At 47.7% G+C, this 17,310-nt stretch overlaps 1 protein-coding gene across 1 annotated transcript; it reads right to left on the bottom strand.

Moving 5' to 3' along the window:
• Positions 1-276: 276 nt before the first annotated feature.
• MPL (MPL proto-oncogene, thrombopoietin receptor) lies at positions 277-16,832 on the bottom strand. The gene is made up of 12 exons (XM_060621213.3): positions 16,698-16,832; positions 16,416-16,548; positions 15,932-16,110; positions 15,086-15,384; positions 14,530-14,692; positions 14,149-14,275; positions 9,929-10,107; positions 9,625-9,767; positions 7,842-8,001; positions 7,581-7,677; positions 5,148-5,235; positions 277-4,934 (listed from the first exon to the last, which is right to left on the bottom strand). Exons 1-12 carry the CDS (start codon positions 16,774-16,776, stop codon positions 4,539-4,541), a joined length of 2,043 nt encoding a protein of 680 aa, XP_060477196.1. The 5' UTR covers positions 16,777-16,832; the 3' UTR covers positions 277-4,538.
• Between the last annotated feature and the right edge of the window lie 478 nt (positions 16,833-17,310).

Consider the following 17,310-nt stretch of genomic DNA (forward strand, 5'->3'; position numbering starts at 1 on the left):
TAGGAACACTGCCAGGAAGGACGTAACGTGTGTGGGGTTTTTGTTTGTTTGTTTGTTTGTTTTTGTTTTTTGAGAGGGGGCGGAGGGGCAGAGGGAGAGGGAGAGAGAGAATCCTAAACAGGGTTTCTCTGAGGGAACCGGATGTGGGGCTCTATCCGTAGACCCTGGGATCTTGACCTGAGCCAGACTCTCAACCGACTGAGCCACCCAGGCGCCCCACGTGTGTTAGTTTTAAAAAACAGTTTTGTTGTTGTTTTACAAACAGGGAAAATGAAGCTGAAAAAGGGATGAATTCCTTAAGGTTAAGAAAAAAGATCAGGATTCAGACTTGCCTGTCTGGAGATAGGATTGAACTGCCTTCTGAAAGACATTGTGGCTTTACCCCCATGGGGCTTTAGAGGTGTCAGGAATTTTGAAGATCCACTAGGCTAACTTGTGCGTGGTGCATCCTCCCCATTCTGGCAACATACCCCTATTTTACAGATGGAAAAACCAAGGCCCAGGGAAGGGATTTGCCTGTGACCACACAGTTTGTGGGAAGCCAGGTTTGACTCCCATTCAGTCAAATCTGCTAATAATGACTTGAATGAATTGTGTGAATGTGCTTAGAGGTGAAGCAGCAATAATAAAGATAATAATGGGTACCATTTATTGGCCATCTACTAACGACTGTGTTTAAACAGTTTACACACATTATTGAGCTTAATCCTTAATCCCATAGGGCAGATACTCTATCTCCTTTTGATAGAGAAAGAAACTGGGTCAGAGAAAGGTTAGAAATGTGCCCAAAGGCATATAGCCCAAAATAAATAGTGGAGCCAAACTATCTGGCTAGCCCCTGCACTCCTAACCAAATGCTATACTGTCCCAGAGAGAGGCTAGAAAAATCATGTTTTCAATCATTACCTTAGATCAACTCTGATGATGATAGAGAAAAATCTAGGGCTCTTAGCCCAAACTTACTATCGTTATTATCTTTGACTTTGAAGCATTCCTGTTTGTTGTTGTTGTTGTTTATTTCCAATTACCTAGACGACTTGGGGTTGGCAACTGGGAGCCCCTGAAACCCAGAGAAAAGGTTATCTAGAGTCAGGCTGGTCAGGGCCTCAAATGTTAAAAGCTAAGGAGTTTGAACTCTATCTGCTGGGCATTGTGGAATCAGTGAGTTTCTGTATAGGGAAGGGCCAAACAAAACATATCTGAATGCAGGACAGGGCCAGCAAGCTTCTGGAGTAAGGGAAACTGTAGAGAAAAAGGAAAGGGTAAGTAAGGGGACAACCTTGGGGAATTCATACATTTTAAAATAAAAGAATGAAAGAAGCCAGTGGAGATTATACTGACATGGACCTTCAAGGGGGAGGAATTTCATATATGCAAAATGGTCAAGAAGAATCATGACAGAAAAGGCCAGATTTGGCCACTGACATATAAGTCATCAGTGACCTGGGAGAGAGCTGGATCAGAAGAATGCTTACTTGGGGAAGGGGCAGCAGAAAGAAGGGTGGGGGTGGGGACAGAGTAGAGGCGGCAAGCATGGGATACTTATGTGAGAAATTTGGGACTGAGAAAGGGGCAGAGCATGGGAACTTGAGGGAACCAGTACCAACAGGCCTATGCATATTTGAAGGTGAAGGCAAAAGAGCCAAGGAAGGTGAAAGAAGTCAGGCAAGGGCCAGCTGATAGAACAAGGTGCCTGGGTTACCTTACCCAGGAAGAAGTGGGATAGAAAACACAGGGAGCTTTCCAGTCTAGGAAAGAAAGAAGGCTTTCTAGTCTACCAAAGGTCACTGCTCCTGTCAGGCAGCCCTCTCTTAGAGCTACTCTCTCACAATCTAGTAACCACACTCCCCTCCACCCTCCCTCCTTGATGCCTAGGGGTAGTCCCACTCCCCACCATTGCTAGTGCTGGGGTACTGCACTAGTCTTAGGCTGGAGGGAAGGAGAACAAGGCTTTAAAAAAGGATAATTAGAGGCCAAGTTGCTGATTAGATGGGGGAACTCCCACCTGAAGGACTTGAATCTAGGAAAGCAAAGGGTATGGAAGGAATAAAATTTGGTGACATCCAGGGGGTAGAAGAGCCCAGTTGGGATAATAAAAATAGCTCAATAAACACTGAGTATTTACTATGTGCTTTGCGTTGTGTTAACACTTTTAATCCTAATGTAGGGAAACACTAGAAGAGGAGGAGATCAGGTTCTGAAGAGTGAAGCTAAAGATTTAGAGGTATGGAGTGGGATGAATAGGAAAGTCAGTCTGGAGGTAACATACAGGTTGGGTTTAAGGAGAGATACTGGAGGCAGAGATATTAGTTGGAAGGCTGTAGCAATAGCTCAGTAGAGATGGAGGAGATGGACCCTAGGAAGTAAAAGTGGTGAGGACATGATGGCTGAGTGGGTGTAAAGGTGAGAAGTTTAGTGGTTTGGCTCTCAATCTTAGTCTTGAGTCCCTAGGAATAGAGTTGGAGCCTTGACCATAGCTAGTGGAAGGAATTCTGGAAAACAAGTATACTGGATGTCATCCATTTGTCCCATTCAGACCCACTCTTTGTCCCTATCTACCATGCGCTGTACCCTGTGAGGCTGATTTATATGGCTTACCTCAATGGATTACCTTGGGCTTTGGTTTCTGTTTGGGTTCCACAAATGGGAGGATACTATGGATTAAATTGCGTCTCCCCACCCCCCACCAATTCATATGTTGAATTCCTAACCCCAATACTCCAGAGTGGAACCTTATTTGGAAATAGGGATCATTGCAGATATAATTAGTTAAGATGAGGTTGTTTCAGTGGGCCCTAATCCAGTGAAACTGGTGTCCTTATAAAATGGGGAAGCTTAGACACAGATACACACAGGAGAATGCCATGTGAAGATAAAGACAGAGTTGGGGGTGATGCTTCTAGAAGCCGAGGAACACCAAGATTGCCAGGAAACCCACCAGAAGCTAGAGGAGAGACCCAGAACAGATTGTTCCTCACAGCTCTTGGAAGGAACCAACCCTAATGACACCCTGAACTTCCAGGCTCCAGAACCGTGAGACAATACATTTCTGTTGTTTAAGCCACCAACTTTGTGGTACTTTGTTACAGCAGTGCTAGTAAACTAATACAGAGGAGAACAGAGGATGGGGGTAGAGTGAGCATGAGCTATTTATTCCCGGCTCCCTCCCTGCCATGTCCCTACAGGTTGGTTGTATCTTTCTACCAAAGGCCACTGCTCCTATCAGGCAGCCCTCTCTTAGAGCTACTCTCTCACTATCTGGTAACCACACTCCCCCCTTACCGCTTGATGCCTAGGGGTGGTACCAGCTCCCAGTTATTGCTAGGGCTCGGGTGCTGCACTAGTCCTTGATGGTTTTCCTAAATCCTGCCTTATCTTTATAACTATGGCCTTTATTAAACTCATCAAGATGCCCAGTTCGAGTGTACTCTTTCTGCCAAGACCCTGACTAATACAGTGGGTATGTTTGGAGCCAGCAAAAAATACCATTTATTTGTGAATTTGAATGAGTCAGGGGACTCTATAAACAGAATGGCCTAAGCACATTTACTGCTGAAAATGAATGGCCTAGAGAATGAGGGAGCTTGGCATGAGGTTAAGGGGGCATTGTCCAGAAAGATTTTCTTCATTTAGAAAACATTTATTGAAGGCCTACTCCCATGCGCCAAGCACTGCTCTAGGTGCTGGGGGGAAAAGACAAATAAATCACATTGCTTGCCTTCAAGGAGCTCACAATCTAGTAGTGGGAGACAAACATGTAAACAGTCACTTGCATAAAGCATCACAGGTACTGTAGTAGAAGTCAGGGCTGCAGATAAGAACTTTGGAATGATCAGCTTATAGGAAAATCAATAGACTCTTGAAGAACTATAATAATTAAGGGGTGGAAAACATGCCTGGATAAGAGAATAATAGGAAGGAATAATTACAATAGTTCAGATATATTAAACACTTACTATGTCCTAGGCATTATGCTGTATTTGGGTTATCTCAATTCTCTTCACAAGTCTGTGAGGTTCTGTCGTTATCCCTATTTTAATAAACAAGAAACCAAGGCTCAAAGACTTTAAGTTATGTGCCCAAGGTCACACAGCTAACAAGTGGGTAAGAGAGGAATTGAACCCAGTTCTGATTCCAGAGTTTATGCTTTCACTACTCCTATACTCAGAGCCAGGAGAGATGGCAATATTATGGAAGCCAAGGTAGGAGAGAATTTAAAGGGGAAATGAGTAGCTACCATGACAGATGCCACAGAGAGATCAAATAAATTGAGGACTGATAAGATCCTACTTGATCTTGCAATTTCATAGTTTGAAGTGAACTCTGCCTGGGTAGTTTCCTTAGCAAAGTAGGGGAACTAACTAGTCTGAAGAGCAAATGGGAAGTGGGGATGTGGAGATGTCTTTTCAAGGAGTCCAGCATTAGAGAGGAGAGAGAAAACGGGTGAAAATTAGAACAGCTTGGTCAAATGAGCCTGGCGTGAGAAGCGAGGGTCCTGGCTTTATGTCAGCAGCAGTACCAAAGGTCGTCATCAGTGGTCAGTGTCGTGGAGCCCAACTATGAGGACAGACAGAGGGGGATAGACGTGAGGTCTGAGAGGTTTGTGTTGTGGGGTTGGAGTGGGTAGGGAGGTTGGGAAAAGAGGTCTGGTGGGTTTGGATCTGTCCAGGGTACTGGGAGAGAGGGGCCTGCCAGCAGCTTAGAGGTAAGTAGGAATGGTTGGCAATGTGAGTGGTACAATAAGACCCCATCTCAGCCATTGGTGGGCACACAGACAGAGGCATGGTCCCCAGGCAAGAAGGAGGCAGTCTTCGGTAGTCCATCTGGGCCTGGGAGGAACACAGGGCCACGGGAGTCTTCTCTGAGGACTTGGGTAGAATTTCAAGGGGGCTGGGTTCCACTTCCTCACAGGCATCTGAGACTGCAGTCTTGGGCTGGGAGAGATGGGGGGGGGGGGGGGAAGGAGTCCAGATTAGAGCAGGTCCTGTGGGAGGAAGACCTGGATTGTGCAGGAAGGAGGGTTAGGCTGGGGGTAGAGCTTAGGGATGGTATGCTGGTGGGCAGGGGTCTTGGAAAAGCGTACGTGGGGAAAGGGTCCGGGTGCAGGCAGGGCTGGTGGTGGGGAGGGTGGAAGGGAATGCACTCACTGGACTCAGTGCTGCAGTATCCCTAAGGTACTGGGCTAGGACCCGGTGCAGGTCTGGAAGTGAGGGCCACAGGGCATGCTTCAGACTCCTTGGGGAGAAGGAAGAGAAGGAGACTAAGTTACAGGAGTGAATTAGGAGGGAGGAGGAGACCACTGAGGTGGGCGTGCAGCTGAGATCAGGGAGTAAGGCTCGGAGAGGTAAGAGTGTAGTCAAGGCAATAAAGGAAGGTAGAGGAGCATAGGTGAAAAGGAGGGAAGGGCAGTCAGTGGTGGGGAGTTTCAAAAAAGGGGTTTGAGTATCCTCAAACACCCCTGCTTCAGCGCCTTTGTACTTGCCATTTTCTCTGCCTCTTGATTTGTTTCCTCATTTCATTTGGGCCTCTGCTCAAATGTCATCCTGTCAGAGAGGCCTTCTCTGACTGCCTTGTCTAAAATACTATCACCTCCCTTCCCATCCCTATTTCCCGCTCTGCTTTATTTTTCTTTATAGCACTTATTGTATATGTATTATATTATTACACATTTTGCCGGGGGGGGGGGGGCGGTGTCTGTCTCACTCCACTAAAATATAAACTCCATGAGCACAAAGAGTTTGTCTATTTGCTCAGTCCTCCAAGGTATAGAACACTATCTGGCCCAGAGTAGGTGCTCAAAAAATTAGCTGAATGGGTGAATGAAGAGAACCAGAGGGGTTTATTACTAAGTCACTGGGGAAGGTGGTCTCTCTGGGAAGAGTATGGATTAAGGTATGTTGGGGGAACCTCCAATTCTTTCGGCTCATATTTCCACATGGAAAGACTTTAGCTGAACATTTCAGGCTTCTTTTGCTACCTCATTCGTATCTCTCCAAGGGGAGGAGTGATTTATCTGGCAAACTGGGGACAAGGAACTGAGTATGCCTGGTTCAGCAGCATCACCTTCCTCCTCTCCCCCAATTTTTTTGTTGATTACCTGCTGATTATTATGCTGATTACCTGCATAGAGGCTACAATCTGGTCTGCTCATACATATGAGTGGATTAAAAATTCAAAGAAAGACATGTATGTTCAAGGAGAGATGGGAGCACAGAGGAGGGACATCTAACCTAGCCTAGGGTCACCAAAAGAGGCTGCTTGGAGGACTTGTCTTTTGAGCTAGGCCTTCAAGAACCAAGAGATGTTACCAATGGAGGGACTGAAGCGTAAGGATGCTATCCTAATGTTTTTGTTTGTTTTCTCTATCTTTAGTTGTTTATAACTTCCAATGGCATTTCTTCTCAGCCTTAGTCTTCCCATATAAACAAGTCATTAATAATATTTATTTAAGGATGTGCTATTTGGCAGGCTTTGTGCTGAGGATTTAAAGATGACCAAGTAAGGTAGAGGGAAGACATATAAAGAAATAAATACCGTAAAATGCTACTGGTACTGTGATAGAAGTCTGTACTGGGCACAAAGAGAGTAGCCAAGAGGTGAGGGTTAGGAAAGTTTTCTAGGAGTTGGTGAAGAAAGTTATTTAAAGGTAAAAGGGTATTAGTCATCCAGGGAGGGTATTCCTGGCAGAGGGGACATCATATCCCCTGCACTGAGAAGTAAAACCACTTGATTTGTGGAGGAAATCACCAACAGTTTGGCAAGGCTGAAGCACAGTGTGGGGGTGAGGGGGTGCAAATTCTGGCAGGGGCCAGATTTTACAGAGCCTTGCTTGTCATTCCAGAGTCTGGACTCTACCCTGGGGAGCTAGTCATGAGACTTAAGGAGGGGAGTAGCCAATCCATGTGTGCATTTTTTTTTTTTTTTTTTTTTTTTTATTCTTGGGACAGAGAGAGACAGAGCATGAACGGGGAGGGGCAGAAAGAGAGGGAGACACTGAATCGGAAACAGGCTCCAGGCTCCAAGCCCTCAGCCCAGAGCCTGACGTGGGGCTCGAACTCACGGACCGCGAGATTGTGACCTGGCTGAAGTCGGACGCTTAACCGACTGCGCCACCCAGGCGCATTTTAAAGAGACTATTTGGGTGGCTGTGTGAGGCTAGATTGGAGGGAGAAGAGGTTCTGTTTCAGTGAGCCCGGTAGTGTCTGTAGGGCTAGAAAAAGGGGGCCACTATTTGAGGGAGGTTTAGGAGGTGGAATGACCAGACCAGGCCAGACTAGATAAAGGGGAGGGAGGTGTCCAGTGTTCTGGTCTGAGCGATGGGTGGACAGACAGAAGCCTTGTTGCTGAGATGAGGAGCCAGGAGGTGGGGTTGTTTGAGGTGTCCAGGATGGCGGGCATGTTAGAGTGTAAGCAGGCGGTGCGACTCCCAGGGGAGACGTGCCGGAGGTGGCTGAAGCCACAGGTGTGGCCCTGCGGTCCTCGGGAGGGCGGGTGTCATTGAGAAACCCTGGGATGCTTGTTTAGAGGCTTCTGGCCCCACCCGGACCACGGTCCCGTCTCCCGCGTGACCGGGGCGGTACCTGTAGTGCGCAGGAAACTGCCACCTCAGCAGCAGCAGGCCCAGGAGGGTGCTGAGGCCCAGCACCACGAGCAGAGCGGTCACCAAGGAGATCCAGGCTAAGGGACGAAACCAGTCAGACCTCTGCCGCCCCAGGCTGGAGCCCCGCCTCCAGGCCGGCCAGACCCCACCCCGGCCCCGCCCCTCACGGCCCGCCCCTCGCTGCGCCAGCGCCCCTCCAGTAGCGCAGACGCAGAGCGCCTTGCCCCGGCCGGGCCCTCACCAGTCTCGGAGGCAGTGTCTACGCTCACTGGATCTGACCAGGCGCTCCAGGGGCCTTGGTAGGTGGGGCCGTGGAGCCTGGCGCGGAGCTGTAAGCGGTAGCGGGAGCGCGGGCGCAGCTCCAGGGTCTCTCCCCGGGCGCCGAGAGGCGGCTCCAGCACCTGCGCGGAGGGGGAAGGAGCCGGTGGGCAGGCTCCGGGCGGCGGCCTGCCGGCGTCGCGGCCTCGAGAGCCTGGCATCCTTTTGGCCAGAAGCGTACAGCTTTGAATCTTCGGGGATCTCCCTCCCTCCCCTCAACGAGCCTCCTTGACAGAAAACATGCATCCTGGCGGAGAGCCTCTCCCTGACAGCGGTCTCGCCCTCCCCAGGCACGCCAGGCCTTAGACGCGCCCCGACACACACACTGGCACACAGACCTCGTTGCACGGAGAACTAACTACTCATCCTGACCCCAAAGCACACACACACTGACCAGGACACGCGGACATCCCGCCAGAGGTGCTCACCAGGGTCCAGGTCGGGCGATGGAAACCCCGGGCACATTCAGATACTCAGGGCCACACAGATTGTTCACAAGTAACACGCATCCAGGAGCGGATGCTAGGTGCTGGGGGCACAAGGACAGATTCCAAACAGAGAGAACAAACGTCGTGTGGACAGGCAGGGAGACTAGCAATCATGTGGCGAACACTTAGGAACTGCTGGTGATATGCCAAGTGCTGGGCTGGGCACTGGGGAAAAGGATGAATGAAACATGGTTTCTCACAAGTCTAATGAGGAAGACATGCAAACCAGTAAATTATTACAAGTAATTAGTGCTATAATGATGATATAAGTAGGGGACTATAGGAACATGAAGAAGCATGTCAGGCTGCCTGAGTTGCTTGGTTGGGGGTTACAGAGTAGTTCTGTGTGCTAAGAGCATGGAGGGCCAGGCTGGGTGGTCAAAGATGAGGCGAAGGCAGTGGTAGTAGGGATGTGAGGACTGTCGGTACAATAAACTCAACTTACTTTTTGATAAATGGAGGGAAGGGACAAGGGAAAAGGAAGAAGAGTCCAGTATGACTCCAGGCTTGGATAACTGGGTAAGTGGTAGTGCCATTGTCAGATAGGGAACAGAGAAGTAAGTTTGAGGATGAAATACTGTATGGTTCCATTTTGTTAAGTTCAACAACAGCGAAAACTTATCAAAATAGTAGTGGTGTCAAAATAGTAGTTGCCTTGGGGGGGTGTGTGACTGTAAGGGGCACAAGGAGCTTCTGGGATGCTAGAAATAACCTTTATCTTGATCTGGGTAATAGTTACGTGGGTGTATACATGTACAAATTAATCGTATATTTAAGATCTGTGTACTTTACTGAATGTAACTTATACCTCAATAAAAAGGTAAAATAAGCTTGGGGAGGAAGATGAGTTTAGTTTTGGATATACTGGGTCTGAAATGCCCCTGGGGGCTTTTATGTAGAGCTGTCTGGTAAGAAGTTGTATATATGTGTGGTTAATGAGAATAAAAGCAGGAAAGAGTGAGATGGTTCAGCCAGAGAAATAGTATGAGAATCCGGAGAAACTGATCCCAAAGGCAAAGGGAAGGCAAAATTTTAAATGGCAGTAGTCAACAGTATCAAATGTCAAAGAGAGATTAAGATACCAGTTGAATCAGATAAACATAGATCTACAAACCCAGACATAGATACATGGACACCTTCACTCTTGATAACAGATCCAATAAAACTCAGGAATACCGTGTGTAGTGACATCTGTGGGCATTTTCCCCTCGATCGTACCTTCCAGTCTTGATGGCCTTCTCCTGTGTATCGGAGCTGATAGCAGGTCTCTCGGGCTCCCCACGATGATGGGTGTTGCCATTCCAATTCCAGCTGCCCGCTGGAGACCTCCCTCCAGTGCAAGTTTGGAGTGGGGATGAGCACTACAGGGATGCCAGCAGGACTGGCCTAAGCCCTTCTGTGCATGAGATATCATGCCACCAGGGCCATGGGTCAGAAGTACCAGAACTGGTGATGCTGGGCAAGGGGTCAGGAGTGGTTGGGGCAGGAACTATGTGGGAGGAGAAGGGAAGAAAGTTCTTACCAGCCTGGCGGATCCAGAAAGGGGAGCCCAAGTAGCTGTGAATAGCACCCTGGGCTGTGGTCACCTCCACAAGGATGTGAATAACACTGTCATTTCGTGACTTGAAGTGGCAGCGAGAGAACTGGGAGGGCTGTAATCCTGGATTTTTCTCCTCTTCACACTTCTCCCAGATGGGGTCCCTAAGAATCATCCCCATAGAGTTATTGAATCAGGCCTGCATCAGAGACTAATCCTGATAATTCCCATCCCACAGGGGATATGGCCTGTAGGGACCATAATGTGACTCCTCCCTCAGCTTCCAGACCTTTCTCTGTCTTCCTGCCATGGTGTTTTGTTTTCTGAATTTTACTTTGGTGTCCAGCCTCTAACTCTTAGGGAAAGAGCTAGATGATACATGAAAATAGCATGAGCTATAGAGTTCATGTCTTGGCTTATTGGTATACAACTCTGGTAGATTGTTTGATTGATCTTTGCTTCCATTTCTTCACCGATAAAATGGATTAATAACACCTACTTCACTGGATTGTTTCAAAGAGACTTCATCTGTCTGGTGGAAACATACTTATGTTTTTAATCTATTGTACAGCAGCTCTGTTAGTCACCTCTATATATTAGTTTACTATAACATTATTACAACATCCTCCCCAACTGGCTTTACTGCCTTCATTGTCCACTCCTTTCAGTTTGTTCTCCACATAGCTACCAGAATTTGCTTCCCAAGTGTTGATCTGCTAATGTCCAGCATATATCACAAATCTGTCCACTTACTGAAATCTTTAACACTGCCACGTGAGATGAACTACCTCTGTCTCCTGCCTGGATTAAGGCAAAGTTCTAACTGGTGACTCTGCTTCTGTCTGTACTTCTTTATAATTTCACAGAGAAACCTATCTTTTTAAAATGAAAATCACATCACGTCACTCTTCTGCTTAAAATCCTTCAATGGCTCTCTGTCCCACCTTGAATCCAAACTCCATACCGGGGACCACAGGGCCCTATATGATTTAACTCTTCCCTACCTGGCCATTCTCCTATAATTCTCACACCCGTTTACCACCCTTCATCCACATGGGCCTTCTTTCTGTGCTATGGATATGCCACATGTACTGCCTTTGCACTTCACCTTGCCCTGGGTTGCTCTGACTCTAGGTCTTCATGTGACTCATTCTTTTTTGCCACTTAGGTGTGGTCTCTAGGTTCTCTAGACCATAAAGTCTAGATTAGCACCCACCCCCCACCCCACTTAGTCTCTACCATATAACCTTGTTTCTTGATTTCTTTACTTCTTTGTCACTCCTTCCTTTCCCCCTGACTAAAATGTAAGCCCCAACATTGTGGAAACTTTTCTGTTTCATTTGTTACTCTATTCCAATGCCTGCCACATAGTCACCCTCAATAACCGTTTATTGCACAAGTGAATCATGTCTCCTTCCTGATTATAATGCCTAAATGGCTAGCTGTTACTAAAATTATTTATTAATATATTTATATGTTTACTTCTTTATTCAGCAAATAATTGATACCATGTGCCAGGCACTGTGCTGGGCACTATGAATACATAGAGGAATAATCAAGGAGCTCTCATTCCAGTGGAAGAGGCAGAAAAACAGACAGATGGTATTTTTCTGTGGTGTGCACTGGCTGGTTGGGGGGGCATATCAAGGAGGATAATCTAACCCAGACAGGGAGGGTCAGAGAATACTTCCTGGACAAGGCAGTGCTTAGACTGCATCTTGGACTGTAAATAGGATAGGCAGAGGGGACAGAGAGACATACGAGGCACATGCTTGTGCACAGATAAGAGATATAGTGCTTTGGGGGAAATTAGAAGTGTGAAGAATGCTCTTAGCTTAGAGGGCCTGGTGGCGAGTGGTAAATGGGAGAGGGCAGACTAAGGTCATAGATGGCCTTATGACCTTTGTAAGGAGCTTGAGCTTAATCTTACAGTGATTATGGAGACATTTAAGACTTTTAAACTGAAAAATTGTCATAATTAGCATTGTACTTTGGGAAGATCACTGTAACTGCAGGTCGTAGGAAAGAATTCGTGAGGGCAGACTAGAAGCAGGGAAATCTATTAGGACACTTTTATGGTTTCCATGTATGAGGTGATGAGGACCTGAACTGGGGTTGTGACAATGGGGGTGGAGTAAAATATATGGATTGAGGGGCTACTGAAGAGGTAGAAATAAGACCATTTTTGATTGGATCTGGAGGGTGGGGAAATGGCAGAAGTCCAGAGTGATTCCCATGTTTCAGGCCTGAAAAACCAAGTTGATGGTAGGGTGGAGGACAAAGAAGGAGGAGCAGCTTTTGGTAGAAGAAATGATGACTTCAGTTTTGCTCCTCTTTAATCCATTCATGGCACTTCTAGACTATGGAAATCTGTGCAGTTATTTAAAAGAATGAGTTACATCTTTTTGTAATGGGCTCCAAGACATACTAAAATTTTTTTTAATGTTTATTCATCTTTGAGAGAGAGACACACACACAGCATGAGCGAGGGAGGGGCAGAGAGAGAGAGAGAGAGAGAGAGAGAGAGAGAGAGAATCCCAAGCAGGCTCTGCGCTGTCAGCACAGAGCCCAATGTGGGGCTTGAACTCATGAATTGTGAGATCGTGACCTGAGCTGAAGTTGGATGCTTAAGCAACTGAGCCACCCAGGCGCCCCTCCAAGACATATTTTTAAGTAAAGAAAGTAAGTTAGCAAACCACAAATATAATGGGATCCAACTTATATTGAAAATTAAATGTTGTGTATAGACATGTTTAAGTACATAGAAAAATTGGAAGAATACATTAAAGCTGTTAATGGTGGTTCTTTTCAGTATTCATTAATTTAACATCTGTTTACTGAGTACCCTCTATGTTCTAGGCACTGTGGTAGGTGAGAATACATTGGTGAGTAAAAGCAGACATTGACTTTGCCCTTAGGGATCATGTATAGTCAAGATCAGCCTTTCTCAATTGGAGTTCTGAGAAAGAGTGATAATGTCGGTCAAATAACTCCATAAAGTATGAATGTAAAATTGTAACTATGATAAGTACTTAAGAAGGAGAGGTGTATGGTACAATATGTATAATTGGACCCAATGGGGAGGATCAGGGGAGGGTTCCCTGAGGAGGTGACATTTGAGTTGAAAATTGAAGGGTAAGTAGAAGTTAAGACAGGAGGGCTGGGTAGATAGCAAGTGCAAAGACCCAGAGGTAGGAGAGACTATGGCAGATAGCAGGGGACCAAAGAGTCAGAGAGGAAAAGACAGCATAATGTAAGGTGAAGTTGAAGGCATAGGTAGGGGCTAAGTCTTTCGGTACTTTATAAGACCACAATAGGGTTCTTTATCTTTCCTTCCTTCCTTCCTTCCTTCCTTCCTTCCTTCCTTCCTTCCTTCCTTCCTTCCCCAAGATTAGTGGGAAGCTATTGAAGACTTTAAAGCCAAGAGTGTTATATTCATGTTTGCACTTTAAAAGATCACTCCAGGGGCATCTGAGTGGCTCAGTTAGTTGAATGTCTGATCAACTCTTGATTTTAGCTCAGGAGCCTGTTTAAGATTCTCTCTCTCCCTCTGCCCCCCTCCCCTACTCACTTGTTCCAGCTCTCTCTCTCTCTCTCTAAAAAAAAAAAAAAAAAAAAAAAAAATCACTGCAGTTCCTATGTGGAGAATGATGTGGAGGATTCAAGAGGTGCCCAGTTAATAAGTCTTCCTGGTAGCCCAAGTGAGCTAGGGGAATGGCAGTGATGAAAAGCAGGCAGATTCTAGAGATATTTAATAGGTAAAATCAATAAGACATGGTTTTAGATTGGATATGGGAGGGGTGACAGATCAGTGAGGTGCTTGGTCGTAATTCTTGAAGGCGAGGTTTTGATTGGATTTGATAGATAATGGAGGGCTGCAGTACCTATTTGAGTAGGGGAGACCATTCAAAGTTTGAGTTTAACAAAGGCCACTCTGTCAGCAGCATGAGGGGTAAATTGCAGGTGAATGAGAAAATAGGCAGTTGCAGTGGTCCAGGTGACATGATTAAATCTGAACGAAACCAAGGCATTCCAGTGGGGATGGAGGGAGATTAAGAAGGTAAAGTATCTATCCGAGGATTAGGGCGTGGAGGCCAGTTGGCTTTGGGATAAAGGAGGGGAGTGAAGAGGACCACGAACAATCTCTCTCTGTGTGATTGTCTCTCTCTCACTACATCAAGCTCAATCAGCAGTTCAGCTCTCACCTGTTTCCGGGACAGCACCGCGCCCTGCTGTGGTAGAAGAAGCCTTGGGAGCTAGTGTGGTTCTGTTGCTGCCACTGACAGGTAACATTCTTCAGGTTCAAGGTAAAGCACTGCAGTCCAATCTCCACTAAGTTAACAGAAGGAAGTCCCATCAGGGCCAACACATTCCCGCTCTACAGAGCATCCAGATCATCTTCACACATAACTTGGAATATTTACTTTCATTCATTGTTCTCTCCTTGAATACAGTACACTCTGTCCAGTGGCAAGTTTGAGGTCATCAGGAAGGACCGTGGCTCTCAGAGCTTCCATTTCCAGTCCAGGCCTCTCTAGAGATCTTTTCCATCTCCTCCCCATCTTCCCATTCTTTTGTCGACTCACCTGCATCTCCAGGCAGGTCCACAGTTGTGGGGAGGGACCAGGATCCCCAGGAGCCATGGAGGGAGACCCCGTCAGGTTGGCTGCGCAGCTGGAGCTTGTAGGATTTACCAGGCTGGAGCCCTGAGATGAGGCAGCTTCCACTCATCACTGTCAGAGATGAAGCCTTGGGAGAAGAATCCCAGCCTCAGAATCTAGGTCTGCCTCTCAACCAAGACAGCCTCCATCTCTTACATTTGAAGCCCCACAGTGTACCTGTTGAGAGATGCCCAGTTCCCCACTGGATAGATATGCACACAGACTAGGGGCCAGGTAGGTGGGTTTCAAGTGGTGTTCAGAACTTTTAGGGAAAGCCCCATGACCTCAAAGGCCTGAAACACTCAATTTTGTTGGTATGAATGACCCAAAGTGGGAGATTCCTAAATAGACATGGTTCCCACGCCCATACTAACTCCCCAAAGACCAACCCAATCTGGAATCCCTGAAGTACAGCCTGTCCTTTCTTGGGGCAAAATTAGGGGTAGGAGATAGGAGGTAGGGCAGAAGAAGGCCAAGATACTTCTCTAGTTGGGGAGGTCTGCTCTGGTCGATCCTGTTGGGGCATCATGGGCTGAGCACACGGAGGCTGGTGCGGAGCTGGGGCTGGGTTTAGTCTCTGCAGAGCTGGACAGCAGGTTTCTGTGGGCAGCAGCTGCATGACTGTGAGAGCACTGGAATTCCTGGGATCCTTGGGGCCATAGCGGAGTTCGTGCCTCAGGAAAGCACTGATTTCGGGAGCTGGGGTCTCCCAGCTGATCTGAAGTTCCCCTGGTTGGCTCCCGCCCACAGCCTTAATGATATTTGGGGGAGCTGGCAGGCCTGAGGGCAAGACAGGGTACATCAGAACTCTCTGAGTGCCATAGTCTATGGTTCAACCCATGGACTGTAGAGGGAGGAGCTGGAAGCTGGATTGCAGGCAGCCCCTGGGTTCTAGAGGATCACAGACCATTGCTCTCCTGGAAGCCAGGGCAAGGAAACTCCTTATCCTTTCTCCTTTCATCACTAGAACAGTGGCCTCTTTTCAGGTTTGTTAGACTCAGTGCTCCTCAAGAGCAGGGATCTCTTCATTTCTGTATCCTTGTCACCTAGCACAGTGCCTGGCACATAGTAGGTAGTCTGTAACTGTTGAATGAGTAGATGAATAGGTTAATGATGGGGGGTGGGGCACAGGTTGTCTCTGGTGTGAAATGAAGTCTAGTTTTGGATGCCAAGTCTGGGAAGAATGATAAGGGGATCTTGAGGTGCCTCTAGCATCTGGTAATGAAGGGCATCCATGTTGCCCCAAGAGAGCACAACCAGTCTGATCCTAGGAGCTGGATGAGGGCATCAAATAGAGGGGCCAGGGTGACAGGAGGATGGCCCTTACCCACACTATCCACAAAGAGCACCCGCTGGGTCACAGTCTGGTTCAGAAACATGTTCTTCACCCAGAGGTGCAGTGGAAAGAAGAGGCGAACTTCATCCTGGGCTGGAAACTGGCACACGTATCGAGTTCCAAAGGGCAGCACATTCTCAAAACTAAGAGGGCAGGCACGGGGCTTCTCCCTGTGGGAGTAGGAGAAGTCTGTTCTACCTACATGGCCACCATGACAGGCTCTGAGGACCCAAGTCTGGGCCCAAGCCCAACTTCTATTTCCATTACTGTCATTTTTCTTCTCAGTGCCTGGGATAAGTGGGATTGGGGGTTATGCAGGGCTGAACTGGTACTATCCAAAGCACATCTGTTCTTTAAGTAGCTACTGAGGGCATGTCCCCTTATAGGGCCAAATGCAGGGAAGGTACAGGGGCTGGGTTCGGCTGAGGTAAGTACAGGACAGATACAGGGGAGTGTGGCACAGCCCAGCACATACCCTGGATAAGCATACAGCAGCTGGTATGTTCCATTGGATGCTGCTTCTTCCTCATCCCAGAAGCAAGTGAGGTCCTCAAAGGTTTGAGAGAAACATTTCAGGGGCTCTGAATCCGAGGCCAGCAAGGAGGTATCTGAGGAACAGCTGGTGAGTTGGGCCCTGGGTCCTCCCAGGCATGTTTATGGGCAAGGGTAGGGGACTAGTGGGAGCCTCCTACCTTGCACCCCTCCCAGGGCTCCCTTTTCCTGGGTACAAGTGGTCTCCACCCTCCACACACCTCACCTTGGCTGCTGACTTGTGCCAGGTTTTGGGGGGCCAGGAGGAGGCAGGAGGTGACCACCAGGAGGGCCCAGGAGGGCATCTTCTCCGGCACTGTGTGCCTGCCTTAGCCCATCCTCCTCTCAGGAAGCCGGGCCCCAATCCCCTCCCGGGCCAGCCCCTCAGGTTCCTGTCAGATACAGCCCCACGTCCTGTCCCTGTCCCTGCCCCTGTGGGGCCCATCCAGACCACACTGGGGCCAAGGGCCAGGGGAGGGAGAGTGGGAGTGGGCAGGAGGGTAGGAGGAATTTGAAAGAGAAGATACAGGTCTTTTGGGAGGGAGATGGGGGTTACATTTTTGACTGTGTACCAGGAGGAGACTAAGCCTCTGTGTGTTTCTATGTCAACTGTTATAGAAGGGCGTATTATCAACAAGAATAGCAACATTTACTGAGCACTTACTATGCTGTTACGTGCTAAGGACTTTATATCTATTGACTCAGCTCCTCCTCACAATAGTCTTATTTCCATTATAGAGATGAGGAAACTGAGATGCAGGGAAGTTAAAAGATTTGCCCAAGATCACAGACCTACTGAGAGGTAAAGCTCAGGAGGTCAAGCTTCAGAATCCAAGTGC

This window comes from Panthera onca, chromosome C1 (assembly GCF_046562875.1).
Source record: "Panthera onca isolate mPanOnc1 chromosome C1, mPanOnc1 haplotype 2, whole genome shotgun sequence".
Classification (NCBI taxonomy): domain Eukaryota; kingdom Metazoa; phylum Chordata; class Mammalia; order Carnivora; family Felidae; genus Panthera; species Panthera onca.